Source organism: Rhinolophus ferrumequinum, chromosome 9 (genome assembly GCF_004115265.2).
Source record: "Rhinolophus ferrumequinum isolate MPI-CBG mRhiFer1 chromosome 9, mRhiFer1_v1.p, whole genome shotgun sequence".
NCBI lineage: Eukaryota > Metazoa > Chordata > Mammalia > Chiroptera > Rhinolophidae > Rhinolophus > Rhinolophus ferrumequinum.
In genome coordinates, this window is record NC_046292.1 from 20089756 (window position 1) to 20109438 (window position 19683).

At 55.6% G+C, this 19683-nt stretch overlaps 1 protein-coding gene across 9 annotated transcripts in view; it reads left to right on the top strand.

The window, feature by feature from the left end:
* The window catches only part of PTPRU (protein tyrosine phosphatase receptor type U), a 78232-nt gene that overhangs the window by 812 nt on the left and 57737 nt on the right, over window positions 1-19683 (top strand). For 4 of the 9 annotated variants that reach the window (XM_033114068.1, XM_033114062.1, XM_033114063.1 and 1 more), the window contains exons 2-6: window positions 14831-14962; window positions 17801-18072; window positions 18620-18701; window positions 18806-18921; window positions 19295-19469. In XM_033114068.1, the coding sequence (XP_032969959.1) occupies window positions 14831-14962; window positions 17801-18072; window positions 18620-18701; window positions 18806-18921; window positions 19295-19469 (777 nt within the window). Of the gene's footprint in view, window positions 1-288; window positions 391-4753; window positions 5380-12978; window positions 13077-14830; window positions 14963-17800; window positions 18073-18619; window positions 18702-18805; window positions 18922-19294; window positions 19470-19683 lie in introns of those variants that run through there. The other 5 variants (XM_033114065.1, XM_033114059.1, XM_033114058.1 and 2 more) reach the window with 5 other exon arrangements.

The window sequence follows — 19683 nt, forward strand, 5'->3', positions numbered from 1 at the left end:
TGTACGTGAGGGAGTGTTTGGGGTTAGTGGGGTGCGCCTCCGGGGGCTGCGTGGGTCTGAGTGAATGCCAAGTGTGCCAAGAATGCGTGTGTAGCAGCGTGTCTGGAGCGGATGTGAGTGTGTGAGTGTGTCCGTGCCTGCTGGCTGCGTGTCCAGGAATGTGGCGAGTGTGGTGCGCTCCTGCGCCGTGGCCGTGTGCAAGGGGCCCGGGGCCGCCCGAGGGGCTGGTGGCAGAATGTGTGTGTGTGTCCCGCGTGTGTGCGTGTGTGGCGCGCGGGCCCGGAACAAGTTGTCGAGGCGGCGTCCGGGTCCCTCCCCGGTCGGGCCGGGCAGAAGGCTCGCGAGGGAGTAATGGGGGCCCCGCGGCCGCCGACTCCGACATGTCGGGCGGTTTGTTGTTTCGCAAGTTCCGCGCGGCGCTGGCAGGCGGCTGATCCAAGGCGGCGCCCAGGCTGCGGGGCGCCGGGCGGGTGGCGGGGAGAGCCGGGATCGGGAGGCGGACGTGAGGGGCCGCGGGGAGGGCTGGGCCTGCGGGCGCTCCTGGGGGCACAGGGCCGCGGCGGCACCCGGCTGCCCGGAGGGGGCCGGGGCCGGGCCCGGGCGGGGCTGCGACGTCCAGGCGCGGGCAGGGCCTGGCTCTCCGCCGCCGGACGGCGCCCGCTCCGGTTGCTCGCAGGAGGCGCGGAGGACACCGGGGTCTCCTGGGACACTCCCTTGCTCCACTCCACAACTTTGTTCGGTCTCCCCGCCGGCCAGGACCGCCGTACGTGTGAGAGTGTGTACCGGTGTCTCTGTGTTTGTGTGCTGTGTGTGATCGCACAATCTCTGGGTGTGTTTCGGAGTCTGGTGTCTTTTGGGTGTGTGTGTGTGTGTGTGTGTGTGAGAGAGAGAGTGTGTGTGAGGTGTACCTGTGATCGCGTATCAACGTGTGTATCGAGTTTGCGTCTGTGTGTCCGTGTGTGCTGTGGACCATGTATCGGCTATGTTTCTGTGTGCGTGTCTGTGCCCCCCCCCCGCCCCCGCAAACCTCCACATCCCACCCTGAGGCCTGGGATTCCAGACTGTGGCCTTCTCCAGCGGAGTTGCGCCTGATCCTCCCCTGGGGCGAGGATGGTGGGTCCCCCTACAGGGAGGCTCAGCCTACCCCATCCCCACCTGTTGGGCAGCTCCAGTTTGGGGCCCCGGGGGCTGAGTCACCGGGAGTCACCCCAGGTAGGGATCAGCACCGAGACACTTGTGGGAGACTCCTCCTGGCCGCTGGCCTCCGAGAACGGGCCTCCCCAGGATCGAGTTCGTGGCCTCGCCGTGCTCTGCGGCCTCTGGAACGCAGCTCTCGCGCTCCCGCCGTCGCTCCACGGTCTCAGAGCTGGGCACTGGCTCTGAGGCCCTCCACCCCCACCCCCGGCCAATCAGCACGGGGTCATCCAGCACAGCTTTAACTTCGACCTCTCCATGTCTGAGAGGGCGCCAAGGCGACCTCCTTCCTTATCCTCCCCCTGTCCCGCAGCAACTTTGCCTCCCCTCCCACCTTGAGATCAAACCCATGGGGTACAAATACGCTCCCATACCCCTACCACCTTCACCTTAACTCCAAGAGCCCTCCTGTAACCCAACTCCTGCCAGCAGGGGGGATTGTTAAGAACTGAGGTTTGGGAGTGAGACCTTGAGCAAATTACTTCTATTCTTCAGGCCTCTATTCTTCAAGGCAGTTTCCTCATCTGCCTTGTAGTAATGGTGTATGGTACTTGGTAGATTTCAAAGTAAGGGTCTGTGAGCGCCAAGGAACAAAAGATGATTTGGAGGATTGTTACAGAGCCCCAGAGGCTGTGATTTGAAGTTGGGGGACCTGGGTTCAAATTCTGCCTTCAACACCTGCTGTCCTTGTGACCTTGGGCAGGTCATTGTACTTCTAAAGTTCCTGGCAACCTTGTAGCTATTGCTTACTATTAGAGCTTAATTCAGAAGTCCTTAGTACAAGATATGGGGTCTGCGCTGGCCCCCAATCTGGGTAGAGTCAACCCAGCTTCCTGAGCCCCTCTACCCCCCTTAGTGTGTGTGTGTGATGTCTCTCAGCCATGTAAATCTGGCAGTAATTTATTCCACTGCATTCAAGTTCATTTTGTCCTTTTGGTTGCTGGAGTTGAGGACAGCAGGAATGAAGGAGGGGCTGCCCAGTGGTTTCAGGTTGGGCAATAAATGCTTGTCTGGGCAGCTGGCCCTTCTGAACCATAGGGCTGGAAACCCCATAGGAAGTCGTGAGAGTGGGAGTGCTGAGCTCCTGGGCAGCTTGCTGCCCAGCTCAGGTGTCACGAAAAATCCGGGGTGGGACCTCGGTTGCTCAAGGTATGCTGCCATCCTTCCATGCTTTCATCAGCTAAGCTAGAGTTGAGAGTGCCCTATTCATGCAGGTCTGGGTTAGCTAGAATTGTAGGGGCTCCTTGTTTCTCCCTTTCTCCTTCAAGCCCTCTCCCTGCACCCGGATGCATCCTATCCTTTTGCACTCTCAGGGTCTCTCTCATTTGTCCCCTTCTCTCCATCCTCAGCCATCTCTCCACTGCAGGCAGGCTCCAGCCTCTTCCTTCCATCCCTTCCTCCATGATGCCAGAGAGCTTTTGAAAACAAAAATGCGCGTTGAAACCCCTTGAAGGCTCCCCACTGCCTTCAGGGTTGAAGTCCCTCCCCCTTTGCTCTGTTGCCTGCTTGTTCAGTTCCGTCTCATTTGTGCCCCTTGTCCCTGCATCCTATGCTCTGGTCACTCTGACCTACTTATCAATATCCCCTAACTGCCCATTGCCCGCTGTCTCCTCTCTCTGCCTTTCCACAAGCTGTGCTTTCTCCCCAAAACTCTCTAACTCCACCTCTTCACCTGGTGAACTCCTGCTCCTCCTTCAGGTCTCAGCTTAGGCATCACATCCTGCCTGAAGTCTTCCCTGGTTACTCCTGTTCCAGCCTAGGAAGGGAAGGTGGGGGTTGCTTGGAATTTTTTTGTAGCATTGTAATGATGTAATTACAGTTTATTGTTCCTTCCCTGCTTACATGAGCTCTGTGAGGACAGGGATTGAGTATTTAGTTCACCTCTGAAGCCTTAGTGCCAAGCACAAGGCCTGGCCTGAATAAAATACATGTGGCATGAAAGAATGAATGAAGTCCAGCGACTTAAGTTCTGAGCTGGAGGTGCCAGATGGGGGCGCACTGATTCCACTGAAAATAGGGATTAAAGAAATAGGTTTCCCTCCAGGAATCTGGAAAATTCTGCTGGGGGATGGTATTGCGTGTGAAAAGGACACGGAGAGAGTGTCAACAGGGAGCTGTGAGTTGGGGAGTTTAAGTCCCTGGCAGAGAGAAAGGCAGCAGGTCTCTGCCTGCCAGCCCCTCCCCCAGCTCCCCACACCACCTCCTACTGCCCTCCAACCCCACCTCCAGCAGCTGGTGGGGGGCCAGTCAATGGACAGGCCTTTGTACTGGAGGCCTTGGCAGTTGGTGAGAGGCATCGAGTCCCAACCGTCAGTGTGAGTGTCTGGGGAAGAGGGAGGGTCCTGCCTCGGGACGGGGGACTCTCCCTCAGTCCCAGATCTGAGAGTGGGCAGGTAGGGTGGCAGCCTCTGTTCTGGCTGCTTGTGAGCCTGAGGGGAGGGAGGAGAGCTGCTCTCTCTGGTGACCTCTGCAGGTGGGGTTAGGGCAGTTGAGGTGTGTGCAGGTGCTGGCATCTGGGCAGTCAGAGTGGGGAGGATGTGTGTGTGTGTGTGTGTGTGTGTGTGTGTAAGATTATGGTTGTGTGATTGTAGCCTGACCCACAGGACATATGTGTGCACTGTCAGGGCATCTAGCTACCTGGTTACCATGTGTGGCAGGATCTGAGTTTGGAATAGGGAGGTGACCAGCTGCTTTGATCCCCAGGGAGCCTAATGCTAGGGTACCTGGGTCTCTAAGTGTTAAATTCCTGGAGTTTGGGTGTGGAGCTATTTGGGTGGGTGGTGTCTCAGTATCTAGGTGTGGGTCTCTCAGTGCCACGTTGTAGAGGGTCAGGGTGTGCCAACATAAAGATATCCTAGTGTCTCTGGATCTGGAGGTGGGTGTATCCAGGTGTCTGGGAGTCCTCAGGTTAATGGGTGTTCACGTGCAGGAGTGTCTCTGTGTTGTGTCTTGCTGTGGGGTTGTCCAGGTGCCTGGGTGTTGGGGTGTCTGAGTATGGGGTACCCAAGTGTCTGGATATCTGAATGTGGGATATCTATGTATCCAGCAGTGGGGTACATGTGCATTGGAATATGTGGGTGTTTGGGAGTCTGGCTGTGGGGTGCCCTGTGTACCTGTTTGTATGTGTAGGTGTGTATGTCTCCTGGAGAGGGGTGTGCACGTATTGGGTGGGGAGTGTCCTGGTGACTCTGCTCAGCTGTGGACCGGGGACTGGGGCTCTGCCAGCTCAACTTGTGACACCCCCTTCCATGGGCTTGCCTCCTGATCTCCCTTCAGACCCCGAGGCCAGGAGCCTCTGGAGGAGCCCCCAATGGTTAGTCAGTCGGGAGCTGCACAATCCCAATAGAACTTTCTACGATGATGGAAATGTTCTCTACCTGTACTCTCTAAGACAGTGGCGACTTAGTCACACTGGTTATTAACTTTAAGTTAGTAAAAAGTCATTAAAATAAAAATTCAGCCCCACAGTCTCACCAGCTAGATTTCAAGTCTCTTGTCAAGAGTCTCTTGTTACTAGTGGCTATTGTACTGGTCCGTGCAGGTAGAGGGCATTTCCATCACCGCCGGAAGTGCTGTGGACAGTGCTCATGTAGAGGTGTGAGGCCTGCAGCATCGTCAGTGGGGCCTCAGGGAGTGGAGCGGGTCTGGACAGACCGTCACTCAGCAGCCAGTGAAGAAGGTTGGGTTGAACCCATGTCCCCTTCCCCCAGTCCCATCATTTCTTGCCTGGACTATTGCTGTAGTCCCCTCCTTGGCCTCCATTCTGCCAACAGCCTGCCAGTGCTTTCGTTGCCCTGAGACCTGACTGCCTTCTCTCAGGCAGACACAGGATACTGCCACCCTGTTGCCCCAAGCTGAATGTTCTCCAGCACCCACAGGACAAAACCCGAACTCTAACGTGGCAGGCAAGGCCTGCATGACCTAGCCCCTGCTTTCCATGACAGTTCCGTGCTCACGCTTCTCCCTGACCCCACCTCTCCCTGTCCACCTTGTGATCCAGGATCACCAGGCCACTGCTGATTCCAGAACCTGCCGGGGCCTTTCAAACCTCTCTACCTTTGCACACGCTGTGCCTCCTGCTGAGAATGCCCTCCTGCCCTCCTTACCTCCCAGGGCCTACCTACTTGCTCAGCTGTGACGTCACTTCCCTGGCGGAGACTTCTCAGACCGCTCCTGGCACAACGGGTCAGAGTTCTCCCACATGTACCTATCCCAGTGTGCTGCACTTGTTTTCTGTCTCCTTCCCCACTGACTAGGCTGGGAGCCCCAGAGGGCTGGGCTGAGTCTGTCATCTTCCGTCCCCAAGGGCCTTGTATTAATAAATGGCAGGTGCCCACTTAGTGCTTGCATCAATGTGAGCCCCGGGGTACGGAGGGAAGGCTTGGCAGGGGTGGAGCGTGGAGCTGGGGGTCCCTCCGGAGGACAGTCATGGATGGGGGCTGGTATGCCCCCTTGGCTGGCTTTGGGCAGGGGCTGCCATTGCCTGTGGAATGGCTAGGGGACGACCCCTGGGGTGGATAGCTCAGAAGAGGCTAGATGATTCAGGAGGTCTTGGGCAGGGTGTGGACCCCAGGACCTGACAGCGAGTCCGAAGGGCTGAAGACAAAGGGAGCTTAGAGTGGTTGCTGAGGTTTTGGAGTTGATTATGGAAATCAGGGGGAAGGAGTGGGAGGGGGAAATTGGGAAGGGGTGTCATTGGGGATATTTGACGGGCAGATCGCAGCTGGTGGTGGGGGACAACTGAGGGATGAGAGATCACTAGCGATGATGATAAATCTGGGGGATGGGAATAGCTGGGAATGAGGGAACAGGTGGTGTTGGGGGAACAACCAATGGTTGGGGAAGAGATGGGGGGTGGAAAGAAGTGGGACGTGGGGAGGTGTCAGAAGCCTATCTGGACAGGATAGGTGGGTCTCAGCTGAGAGAGTGGGAAATGCAATGCTCAGAATGTGTGTACGTGTGTATGTGTGTGTTTACACGTGTACACTCTTGTGGTTGTACATGTATATAAATATGTGCTTTACCTAGAGTGTGGTGGTTAAGAGCCAGACCATCTGGGTTCTAATCCTGGTTCCACCTCTGATAGCCGTGTGACACTTAGGCAAGTTACTTGACCTCTCTGGGCCTTCAGTGTTCTTATCTGTGAGATGGGATAATAACAGAACACACTGCATGGACTTGCTGGGAGGATGTATTTTGTATACATATGTATATAGTTCAGAACAGGTCCTGGCCTATAGGAACCACTGTATAAATGTTAGCTGTTATTCAGTGTGTGTCTATATGTGCAGGCATCCTGTGTGCTCAGAACAGCTTAGTCTTGGCTTCTTATGAAGTCCAGGCCTGGGAGAGGTGATAGTGGCAGGAAGGGCAGGAGTGACCAGCCAGGTTGGTTGCGCCTGGCTTGCTCCTCACATCCTCTCCCTGTTCACCCCACTTCCTGCCCACACTGGACCGTGACCTAATCCAATAGGTCTTCTTGTCTGTCTCTCCCCTGCTGTGCCCTACACTGCCCTGCCCTGAGCTGGGGGCCAGGGGACCTGCTTTAATTGTCCAAAAGCTTTTTAGCAGAATCTGAATTCATTGCTTGCCTGCCAGTGCGCTGGGGCCCTGCTCAGATATAAATACCTGGACAATGTGCTCAGTTCTGGCTGTGCGTCCCGTGGGTGGCAGCGATTTCATCCTGTGCCCTTGGAGAGTCGCTGAGGTGGAAGATGTTGGGGTGGGGGCTGGGGTGGAGGGAAGCCCCAGGGCAGACGAGGCCTCAGCTCCTAACCACGGGGGAGCCACTTCAGCCTGAGCGTTTCAGGCACAAGGTTTTCCAGCATGTGCACCCCTCCCCATAACACTTTGCAGCCTGCCACATCTTTGCCTTTCACCAATGACTGTGCTGCATCGGGGCTGTGGACTGCTCTGAGTGTGTGCTCTCGGGGGTTCCTGCACCTCAGGACGGGGCTGCTGCTTTGTGTCCTTTCACTACACTGCACCTCCGCCCTGCACTGCGTGCCTGCGCTGGGATTCTGCATGGCATTGGCTGGGTGGACTCTCCTGAGTGTCTGTAGGCTCCGCCCCTGCATTGTCCCACTGAACTGTACCTCCATCCTGCAGTTGTACTGCCATTTGTGTCTGTGCAGCTCTCTTCTGTGCTGTAGTACTCTGTCGGGTATCACTGTTACATCGGGCCATGGACTCTCCTAGGATTTGGGCACAGCTCCTAGCAATGCACCACTGTGCTGTGCCAACAGATGGCATGCCACCCCAATACTGCATCTTTGCATCACATGGCATCTCTGTACGACACTGCATTATTGTGGTGGGCATCTGCGCTGCATTGGTTCTGTGGACTTCCCGAGTTTCTGGACACAGCCCCACTGCCTTCCACCATTGAGCTGTACCAACACAGTGCAGCTTTGCCTCACATAGCACTTCCGTCCCCCTGCTTCACTGCACGCCCTGGATTCATGCCTGCTCCGGGCACAGGCTTTCACCCTGCACCACTGCCGCTGCACTGCTGACCACTGTGGGATCTCGGCCTTTCTCGGCATTACCACCGAGATGTCGGCTGGTAGCCTTGCCCAGGTTTCTGTTGGCAGCCCCAGCTGAGCAACATCTTTGCCTGGAACGTGCTCACTGCATGCTCATCTGCCCCTCCTTGCACACTGCCCGGAGGGTCTGTACTTACACTGCAGCTTGGGGCCACGTTGTGGAGCTTTGGCACTGGCCTGGGTTTTTCTGGGCGGCACCTTTGCACAGTACCCAGCACTGCATTGGTGCATGGCGCACGATTACTGCCCCAAACCCCTACCCTGTACTGTACCTGCTCATTGTTGGGTCGTGTGCACTCTAGTGGGTCCCAGAGCCCTTGCACTGAATTCACTGTTCCACATGGCACCGTCACTGCACTCCATGTTTGTGCCACTTTCTACCCCTGCCCTCGCGTCTGCGCCTACTCTGCTCCTTGGGACTGTGTTGAGCTTGTATTCTGGACTGGGTTTCCACGCCCAGCAGTTCCTTCTGCACTGTACCATATGCTTCTCTTCTTGTATTTCTGTGCTGTTCTGCATGGCTACACTGGGCACTTCATTTCCGTGAGAATTCATGGAGCGCCAGCGATACCTGGCCCTGTGCTAGTGTCTGGAGGGGGAGAAGAACTAGGAAGGCTTGACCTCAGCGCGTGGGTATCCCCTCCCCCAGCTATGACGTAGCACTGAGCGACCGCCCAGCGTCCACTCCACGCACTGCACTGGTGCGCTGTGCCTCTGTGAAGTTCTGGGTCATGCCCACGATGGATGTGGCACCTGAACGCAGCGTCATGGCACTGACCAGTTTGGCTGTGCTGTTCAAGAGTCTGTCTAGGGACTGTGCACACCGTGTGTGCTGCTCCCCTGCACTGCATACCTGCATTCTGCCTCTGTACAGTGGGGGCTGCTGCCCTCCACCCTCAGCGCCTCACAGCCTGCCACCGCATAGCCCTGTCCCTCCACGGGACAGTTAGAAAGTAAAGATCTTCACACTGCACGGGTTTGTGCACAGCCCTCTGCCTCTACTCCGCCCTGGGTTTTTATGTGACACAGGGTGTCTGTACTGCAAGGGTCTGTGTGCTCTGCCCTTTGTTACCTCTGCAAGCCCAGCCCTCCATTCAGCCCTTTGCCTCTGTGTGGAGTCTGGCCCTGTCCCATGCCTTCCCCATATGCTACCAATACGGCAGCTCTGCCCTTAGCCTTGCGGTTTGGGGTACATTTCTTTAGGGAGATGGGGAGTGGGTCTGGCCTAAGAGTCCCTTGCTGTAATTGGCTTCCTTGTAGCCTCCATGGAGATGGAAGGATGGTGTCATCGCCGGGTTCTGTGTTGGCTCCCGTAGGGGTGCCAGCTCCGCTGACTCGCCCTGGGGCCGGCTCTGGGTGAGCTTTCCGGTCACAGCTATGCTGAACCCTGGGTGATTAGAAGGTGGGCACCTTGCTGCCGGCCCTGCCCTTAATCAATCCAATTATTCAGGGCTCCGGAGGGCGGTTCCAGGGTTCCCTGCCAAGGTCTTGTGTTGATCTGAACAAGGAGAACAGTGAAGTAGGCGGGGTCCGGTCTCTGGGCTGGAGTCAGGGGTGGAGCTGGTCGAGGTCAGACTGTCTGCATCATGGGGTCAATAAGCCCAGCCACTGTGGGCCACCTGTGTACACCGGGCGTGGGGATGGGCTTCCAAGGTATAAGACAGTCCCTGACCTCAGGAAGGGAGGAGGTGGAGGTTAGACGGGTCTGAAGTGGATGCTGGGGTAGGGCTGTGTTGGGCAAGAATGTCCAGGGGAAGCCATTGTCGATTCCAGGTTGGGCGGGGCTACCTAGAATAGGGGAGTGGCTTTCGATGATGAAGTAGACCTGTGTATAACATTGGCGTGGCATTTGGCTTCCCCAGGCCAGGGTTGGAGCTGTGCCTGGGGTTGGGTGTGGTCTGAGCCCTTAAATTTGTAATCTTTTGGGAGAAGTTTTGTTTCTCCTGGGGCCACCCTTGGGAACTGGATGTTCTGTTGACAAATCAAAGGGAACAAAAATCTCATTGCAAACAGACTCTGTTTACATAGGGTCTTCAGAAAACACTGGGGGCGACTGGTAGCTGCAGTTGACACAGCACCATTCCCTTTCTGGTGGGGAGGAAAGTCAGGTGCTCACATGCTTGTGGTGCAGACACACACACTCTCTGTCTCTGTCTCTGTCTCTCTGTCTCTCTGTCTGTCTCTCTCTCTCTCCCTTGTACCCTGCCACGTACACTCACCACCCCCTTAGGCACATGCTTATCTCTGAACGTGCTCATATACCGCTGCACACAAACATACACTTACCCACAATTTTCACAGCACACTGCCTGGGGGACCACACTGTAAGACACCCATGCTCACCCTCACCTCTTCTCCATAGTGTCTTTCTCTGTCCTCAAGTAATTCTTGCTTACATGCATACACACATGAATGGAATCAGAATTCTGGAGGTGGAAGCATCCTTAGAGGTCACCTGGTTCCCCATTCTCATCTCATAAGTGAGGAAGCAGGGGTTCAGAGAGAGCAAGCCACCTGCCCAAGGTCACACAGGGAGTCAAAGGCTCAGCAAGAATTCGATCCAGGTCTCCTGCCTCTCAGTTGAGTACTTACAAGTTGGTACCCGGCTGTCACTCTCACAGCCATGTACACACACACACACACACACACACACACACACAGGTTGGCGTATGAAAACACATGCACATGGAGGGGTGGAGACCCTCACACCAGGCTTACACCAGGGAGCCCCTCCCACACTCTGGCTCCTCCTGCAGAGGTTGCTTTGCCCCTTACATCACCCCATCCCGAGCCCAGCCGGATGTGGATAAACCATCCTCCTGCCTTCCCAAATTGTGGCTGACGGTTGCTCAGGCAACCGCCTGCCAGATTGGGGAGATTAGCTGAGGAATGTAGCTGGGCCAGTTTGAGTTGAGGATGGGGGAGCTGGTGGGGTCCTGCTTTGATTCAGCACACCCTCTCAGGGAGGTCCTGGCAGAGATGGGGTACCCGGGGTGGAACCGGGTTTGCTCCCTGTCCCTAGTCCAGTTGAGACCGTGTCCCCAAGACTTGGACTAGGCTGGGAGAAGGTAGTATGTGTGTGTGTGTGTGTGTGTGTGTGTGTGTGTGTGTGTGTGTGTGTGTGTGTGTGTGTGTTGTATCTTTCTGGGTGAGATTGGAGTATGTGCTGTTTGCAGCCGGGAGGGGGGCTTGAGGCCCCTTTTCTTACCAGTTTCTGACATCTGACTCTCAACCCCTTGGTGGCTTGAACCATTCCTGATCCTATAGTGCCCTCTGGAGAAGTCTTCTGTCCTTCTCGTGGTTCATAGGAGATATCACTTGTCTCATCTGAATCCAGGTGCTCCCCTGCTCAGACACCTAACTATGGCTTCCCATCTCAAAAGGAAGCCAAAATTCTCACCTGGCCTTTAAGGCCTGAACCCCCCTCCCTCCAGTCTCAGCTCCCATTACTTCAGCCAACCTGGGCTCTTGTGTGCGCCCTGGGTGAACTGTGTGTTTATTCATCGCCTTCCTTTGCTGCTGCTGCGCCCTTTGCCTCCAACGCCCTTGCACCCATCTGTACTGGTCAGAATGACACCCATCCTTCCAGGCTCTGCTCAGGTGCACCCACCTCCAGGAAGCCTTCCTCTGCACCCAGCCCCTCCCTTGGATGCCCCTTGTGGCCTGTCATTTGTCTCATTCCTTCACTGCTCACTCATACAGGGAGGTCTGAGGGTGGGGTGCAGTCTTAACCATCCTGTGCCTCTAAAGTGCCAGGGACCTGCTCTGTACTGTCAGTGTCCAGTGGCGCTGAATTATGTCCTGTGAATGGCACTGAGTTAACACATGCGGCCAGTACTATCCCAGCGCCTTATTTTGTTTGTGCCTAGTCTCCTTGAATAAAGACAGGGGGCTTAAGCCCCCGCTTCTAGGACTCAAGGTGTGGCCTGAGTTTCCATCTGTTAAATAGGAATAATAACAGTACTTAGCTCCGAGTCACTGTGAGGGTTCACCAGTACAGGTGGTTACGGTGGTGAGTGGCAGCCCCTCGTGGTGGTGGTGACGTGTGTGTACCTGTCTGTGTCGATGACGTTGCGAGAGATGCCCTGCTACCATTCTGGCTCTGAACCAAAATCTGATACAGATTTCTACGCCGGGCTGGTGGCCTCTAGCAGGAGTTGGGTCTCTGGCAGGAGCTGGGACTTGGCTTCGGGGTTCCTGAGCCATCCGGACTGGAGGTGATGGGATTTTTCCCAGGAACCGGGAGCGCTGATTATTCTCATCCCTGGGTGAGCTGGGGAGGAGGTGGGCGTGAGGCTCTTCTTGGGGAGCCTGGCCCCAGAGATGTTGCCCCCTAAGGGCTGTGGCTGGAATGGGCCTGGCCCAGAGACAGGGCTGGGGAGGGACATGGACCAGGGGAGGGAGTCATTCTGCCTAAGGGGGCAGTGTGGATGGAGTCAGTCAGTCGGGGAGGTCAACCTGGCTGGGGTCAGTTGTAGGAGTTATTTGGCAGAGGTCAGGGGTCACTTTGGCCATGGTCAGCCGGTCTGGGGTTAGTCATTCAATCTGGTGGTCATTCTGGCTGAAGTCAGATGGTCTGGCAGTTATCTGGATGACAATGGGTCCACTATGGCCAGGGACAATCAGCTGGGGGCCACTCTGGCTCAGGTCTATCTGTCTGGAGGTCACTTACCTGGGTCAGTCAGTCTGGGGGCTACTCTGGCTAAGGTCAGATGGTCTGGGGGTCCCTTTGACCAGGTCAGTCAGTCTGGGAGTCCTGGCAGCGCACGTGGCCTGGCTCAGAAGGAAGCCAAGGAAGGAGCTGGCACTTCTAGGCTCCCCCCAGGGCCATGTGTGAAACATCTGGGGCAGCTGCCTTGTTACTTGTGAAGGAACGAGAAGGGCTTGAGCCCCAACAAGGGCTCTAAGTTCTAGGCTTCCCTTTCTGGCAATCCCTCTGTCTCAGGGAGGCCTTGGCTAAGACCCTCAGGAACAGGCTCAGCTCAGGCTGAATGAAATCAGCTGTCGCCTCCTTCAGGAAGCCCTCTCTGACCATCCCTACTGGCCATCTCTTCTTTCTGTGCTGTGCTGTAACTCATTTTCTAGTGGGAGACGGGAGGCCTTCTCAGCACAAATGGGGTTAAAACCCACTTCCCACAGGCCACAGCCACTATGCTGACCAGGGTTTTTCACATAATGAGGCAAAGAGCTCAGTCCAGGTCCTGCTCCAGCTCTGGAGAGAGGCTTCTGTTATGTCCTCCCATCCACTTGGTGCCAGCGTCATGCCTACTTGTCATCATTTTACACTCTGGTGGTGTCCAAGGAGAGGAAAGGGAGACGACCCCACTCCCAACAAGGGTGAGCCCTTTTGTGCCTGGCTCTGCTGGGTGTGTTTCCATATCCTACCTCACGTGATCTGCCTAACAGATGAAATAAGAGCCTCCAAAAGTGAGGTCACTGGCTGTATGTGCAATTGTCCGCCACTGTTCCTGGCACGGGGTACCCACTCCCCAATTACTGTCCATTTCTCTTTCCTCCTTTTCTTGAACCTGGGAAGCAGCTCATGTTTGTTCCTTTTCCTAGTGAAGCCTTTTCTGGTGGGAAATATGGCCTTTGGCATCTGACCGACATGGGTTCAAATCCTGCTTCTGTTGCTCATGTAGACGCCAGTGGCACATGTGAAGAGCTGTTATTTCCTGAGTGTTTGCATGTGCTAGGCATTGCGCTCAGTGGACCCCCACATTGAATCCTCAACAACCCCATGTGTGGATGAGAAAACTGAGGCTCAGAAAGGAGAAGTGACTTGCCCACAGTCACAGGTGTTGGTAAATTGCAGAGTCAAGATTCAATCCCAAGTTTGTCTGATGCCAAAGCCCACTCATTTATCTATCATGTTATACTGGACGAACCCTTCACCCCTTGGAGCCTCAGTCACCTTATCTGTCAAATGGGGAGAAGTACCAGTAGCTGGCAGGCACCCAGGACAGGGCCTGGCATGATTTGTGCCTGCTTCCTTACCACCTGCTCAGGCAATTTCCCGGTCTCAGATGCTTTAGACGACCCCTGAAGGGGCTCCACCCACTGAGGTTCAGAAGTGAGTGCAGGGACCAGTATGCAGTTACTTTCTGAACCAGTGGTGTTTATTAGGTGCCTGGCTCGGCTTTGATGACCTAGCTAAGATTTATGGACCTCATTACCAATCAAAGTTCTCCCATCCATTTCAATCTCTCCTTCCTTCCTTCTCTTCTCATTTAAACTGTAAATGTTGGTTCCAAATCACGAGACTTTGCTTCCGCTAGTCATAGGTGTACCAATCCACATATGGCTGTGCTTTTGCGTGTCACATTCCTGCAGGCAGAGAATTAAGTTGGGTAACTTTGGACAATGATCGAATCTCTTAAGCTCATCTGTCAAGTAGGAATAATAGCGGTACCTGCCTCAGAAGGTGAGGCTTAAGTGATACTCGGCACCTAGAGCCTTTAGTACTGTGCAGGGCTTGTTGTAAGCCTGAGATGATCGTGGCCATTGTTATTTTTAAGGAGATACCATCAGGGCTGGCTCAGGGCATTCATGACCCGGCCAGTCCCTGGGCCGACTGTCTGTCTTCTATGCAGAAGATGGAGGGACAGGTGACAGGACACTACTAACTAGCAGGAGCTCTCAGTTCAAGCCCCACATCTGTCACTAATTAGCTGTGTGACCTTAAGGGAGTCTATCAGCCTCTTTGGGCCTCGGTTTCCTCATCTGTAAAATGGGGATAATTCTAGTCCTGACCTCATGAATTGGTGTGAGACTGTAAGGATATAGTAATAATGATAACTAGTTTTTGTTGATGGTCTTTGATGGGTCATTAAGCAGTGGGGTGTCCTGGGGAGTACTAGGAGAGTGGGCAGTGTGAGGAGGTCTGGATTTAGGAGGAGATAATGAAAAGAGGAACCTTGGTCGAGGGAGAGAGTGGAGGAGGGAGAGTTTTGTTGGAGGGAGCAATGAGGGGAGGGTGGGTAAGCTTGGGTAAGAGGGGACAGTGTAGGGGCACCAGGAGGGAAGCTGCAGGAGCCCTCCTGGCCAGCAGCCCTGCTCTAGCCTGTGTTAACCAGGCTCTGCCTTCACAGCCGGCTGCACCTTCGAGGAGACGAGTGACCCAGCAGTGCCATGCGAGTACAGCCAGGCCCAGTACAATGACTTCCAGTGGGAACAAGTACGGATCCACCCTGGTACCCGGGCTCCTGCAGACCTGCCCCACGGTGAGCCTGTTCTCAGTCACTATTCCCCCTTTGTCTCCTTCTAGGGGCATTCTCCCCACTTGCTGTGTGACCTTGGGTACATTACTTAACCTCTCTGGGCCTCATCTGCTTTTGGCATCTGTAATGACATATATGACATTGTGAACGTGGAGCTCTCTGGCAACTGTCCAGTTGTGTATATCAGGTAGTTTTATCTGTAAAATGGGTGCAGGTTCAAGTAATCAAAGAGCCTTCCAAGCTATAAGTTAAAACCCACCTACCATTACCCCTTATGCAGTTTAGCTCAGGATGCACCCTTACTCCCACCAGGTTCCTAAATCTTCCACCTTCTAGGAGGCTACCTTCATCCTGAGAGCGTCTGAATCCTGGTTTCCCAGGACTTGAAGATGCTGACAGAGCAGTAACATTGGAGGCTGCATGTGTGTAAAACCTTCCTTCCTCTGCCCCCCTTTTCCTGTAAGTCCCAGATCCTTCCCAGCTTCCACGTTGCCCTGTCTCTCTTTCAGGATGGGGCACTTGACATTGTGAGCACTGGACTGGGAGTCAGGAGACTAATTATATAGATTCTAGTACTGGCTTCCTACTCTAATGGTGGCCCCTAGAGCACCGATTTCAGCTTCAAGTCCTGGCATTATCACTTTACCAGCTGTGTGACCTTGGGCAAGTCACTTAACTTCTCTGAGTTTCCATTTTCTTAACTGTAAAATGGGGAGAAAAATATCCATTTCATAGGGTTATTAGATAATGCCCATAAAGTGCATAACAGGGAGGTGGCATGTAAGGGTTCAATTAAGGTTTAGTTGCTGTTGTTGGAGGTATTTGAGGGGGCCCAATTATTAGCACCCCTTTCACTGGGTGCAGAATCAATTGGGGATTAAGAAAAGGATGAGACAAACTATCAACCTTATTACCGATAAAGGCTGGGTCGGAGGCTGGGAGCATAGCATGAAAGCCAGATGGGCTTGCTGAGGGCACCCAAGCACTGGACAGCCTTCAGACCCCTCTCCTTTGCCCTATCATAGTAGTGGGCCAGGGTCTAACTGTTCAGATCACAGCATGGCCAAGGTAGTGCCTGCTGTCAAGGGTGCAGGCAAGGGGCAGCAAAGGTTCTCAGTGGAGGGGCCAAGACCTGAAGTGAACAGGAGAGAGGCACTCCAAGACGTGGCACGGGCAGCCTCCACACTCTGATCTACCACTGGCCTTGCCTCCTGGAGCCCTCCCTGCCTCTGTCTTCTGGGCCACTGTGCCCTCCCTGGGACTTTCATCTCTGCCTTCACAGGGCTCTCAGCTCCTTGTTTGGCCTCTGTACTCTCAGGTATCAAAATCTGACCTGTGTGACAGTGATCTGTCAAGGTGCCCTCCATGGTAGGGACACTGTGTGGGCCGTCTCCATATCCCCAGGACCCTGTCCGGTTACAAGGTGATGTGAATTCACCTCTAACAGCGCCTCTCTCTCATGCACAAGCCGAGGCATATCCAGTGAGACAGGAAACATTCAGCATATACCATGGGGATGCAGTGGTCAGCAAGACAGTCTGCTCTCTTGGCGCTCACATTCTAGGGCAGGGTGTTGGGGGTGGGGAGAGAAGGGAGGAAGGAGATTCACACTCAGACAGAGCAGGAGAGAGGAGAAGGAGGAGCCACACAGATGAAGGGAGGAAATGAAAGAGAAGGGGAGGGATGCAGAGTGAGGAAAACCTAGGGAAACAGGGAGAGGAGACAGGTAGAGGGAGGGAGGTAAGAACAAAGTATCAGATGGAAAGGGGGAGAAAGACACACAGCTGCTCAGAGGGAGAGGAGGGAGGGGGATGGGGGAGGAGGCCAAGAGAGACTCCTGGGGGCGGGGGCTGCCTCCTCCTGGGTGGGGATGGGGACCTGGGGTTTTGTTTACTACCCCACCGGGACTGAGCCAGGCGCCTCCTTCATAGGCTTCTGGCTCAGAGATGAATGAGAGGCCCTCCAGCGGAGTCCCTGGGGAATTCTCCCAGAGCAGGGAGCGGAATGTGCTTGTGTTGGCTGGCAGCCAAGCCCAGGGGAAGTAGCGCTGGGTGGCTGCGAATGCCCTCTTGGCAGCTCCTGGGACCTTCTCCCCACAGAAGGGAAGCCATAATCCCCCAGCCAGCTCCTGAGGAGTCCAGCCCACTCTCGCACCCCACCCCCAGACTAGCACACAGCCTGGATCTCGGGGGAAGGGGCAGGGCTGCCTTTCTCCAGGTTGGAAATAAGGAGAATTGTATCCCAGGAATTTAGACTCGGGGATGGGGGCTGGAAGGGTAGTTAGAGTCCTTTCATTCAATCTATTCTACACATTCATTCAGCTTGGGATCAGAGCCTGTGCTGAGGACACCGTGGAGCCTTGAGGCATCACAGGCTTGCAGGAGACCTAGTACCTTCATTAATGATCAAAGAGTCAGGCGAGAAGCCCATAGAAGCACTGGGGGGAGGCTTCAGAAGAGGTGGCCTTCGTCCTGCGGACTCTTGAATCCTGAGATGAATGACCTAGTCCCTCCCTCCAAGGACAGCTCAGAATGTGGGGAAAGCTTGGATCAGCATGAGCTTGGATTATGATTGTAGGTGGTAAGGAGCCATAAAAGGTTTGACACAGTCAGGTTTGCAGGGTTTTTTTGCTGCTCTAACTCTCTCCTTTGGGAAACAGATGCAGGGAAGTGAAGGGACTTACCCAGTGAATCAGAGCTGGGACTAGAACTCAGAACCCCTGACTCGTGTGGGTCCAAATGCCTGGACTCCTATGTTTCTGCCCCCTCCTCTGTCCACCTGATGACCCTGGTCCTCCCCCAAGTTCTCCTCAGCTCCTAACTCTTCCCCTTCTCTTTCTAGGCTCCTACTTGTTGGTCAATGCTTCCCAGCATGCCCCAGGCCAGCGAGCCCATGTCATCTTCCAGAGCCTGAGCGAGAATGACACCCACTGTGTGCAGTTTAGCTACTTCCTGTACAGCAGGGATGGGCACAGCCCAGGCACCTTGGGTATTTACGTGCGTGTCAACGGGGGTCCCCTGGGCAGCGCTGTCTGGAATATGACTGGATCCCATGGCCGTCAGTGGCACCAGGCTGAGCTGGCTGTCAGCACCTTTTGGCCCAATGAATATCAGGTGGGCTGGATTCAGTCTGTGGTCAGCCTATACCTGGGGGCAGCAGATTGAGGGGTTCAGCTTGAGGTCAGAGTCAGCAAGGGCTGAGGTTGGAATTAGTTTGTGTTCAGCCTCAGAGTCAATATATGGTCAAGGTCAAGGGTGAGTCTGTGGTCAGCATTGGGTTTCAGTGATGGTTCAGTCTGGGTTCAGCAGCAGAGGTCATTCTTAATAGGAATGAATAGTCTATGGCAGGGGTCAAGGGTGAGGTGGAACTGCACTGACCTGGAAACCCTGTCTGGCTGGGAAGAGTTTTGCTACTTCAAGGTAACTGTCCTTGGGATCGAGGAATGGGATAGAACCTCTGGCCTTGACCTTGTCAGCCCTGGGTGCTGACCCCCCACCTTCCCCACTGGCTGGCATGGTTGGAAGGGTTGTTTTGAGTGGGACTGACCTCCGCTGGTTGCTGGATGGGGCTGGAGCAGAGCTAAAAGCGGGCTCTTGTGGCTCCTCCCCAGGCAGGGCTGGAGGCCAGTCGGTATGACAGGGACCTTCCCGCCTTCCCCAGGTGCTGTTTGAGGCCCTCATCTCCCCAGACCGCAGGGGCTACATGGGCCTAGATGACATCCTGCTTCTCAGCTACCCCTGCGGTGAGTCCCAGCCCACGCGGGCCCAAGGTGAGGGGTGAGGGCGGCCACGGTTCCTGCCTCTAGGGGACATAGGCCCAGCTCACGCCTTGGCTCTGTTTCCGCAGCAAAGTCCCCTCACTTCTCCCGCCTGGGCGACGTGGAGGTCAACGCGGGCCAGAACGCCTCATTCCAGTGTATGGCGACAGGGAGGGCGGCGGAGGCAGAGCGCTTCCTCCTGCAGGTGAGGGGTCGGGCGGGGATCTTGGCCAAAATGTGCGTGGAGGACTTCTTCTGGCCCAGGTCCCCAGGTCAGGAGCTGACTCCTTCCTTCAACCTCCAGCACCGTGCACATGCCTAGGTTCTGCTCTGGCCTCTTGGGTGCCTCCTTTGCCCCAGGACAGAGCGCGGCTCCAGGATCCCCCAGCTACACTCTCCATCAAAGGCAGAGCGACTACCTTTCCTTCCTGTGGCGGAGCCGGTTGCAGGAACCCCATGTGCCCCCAGCATAGTAGGGACGGCTAAATGGGGCCAGGACAGTTACTCGCCCGATTCAGAGCAAGGTTGGGACGCCCTCCCCCGGCGTCCCTGACGTTGTCACCCCTCTTCTCGAGCAGCGGCAGAGCGGGGCGCTGGTGCCCGCGGCTGGAGTGCGGCACATCAGCCACCGTCGCTTCCTGGCCACCTTCCCGCTGGCCGCCGTGGGCCGCCAGGAGCAGGACTTGTACCGCTGCGTGTCCCAGGCCCCGCGCGGCGCAGGCGTCTCCAACTTCGCAGAGCTCATCGTCAAGGGTCAGCACATACACGCTCGCCAAGGGGGGGATCTGCACCCTCTGAGGGGCGGGGCCGGCGAGGGGAGTGGGGACTCCCAGGGGCGGGGTCTGTTCCAGGGATGTGTCCGACAGGGTCTGACCCGGGCCGGCCGTGGTCTGACTGGGGACCCGGCCCTTGGAGGGTGCAGCGCCTCTCTCCGGAGATCTGATCGAGGGGGCGGGGTCTGACTGGG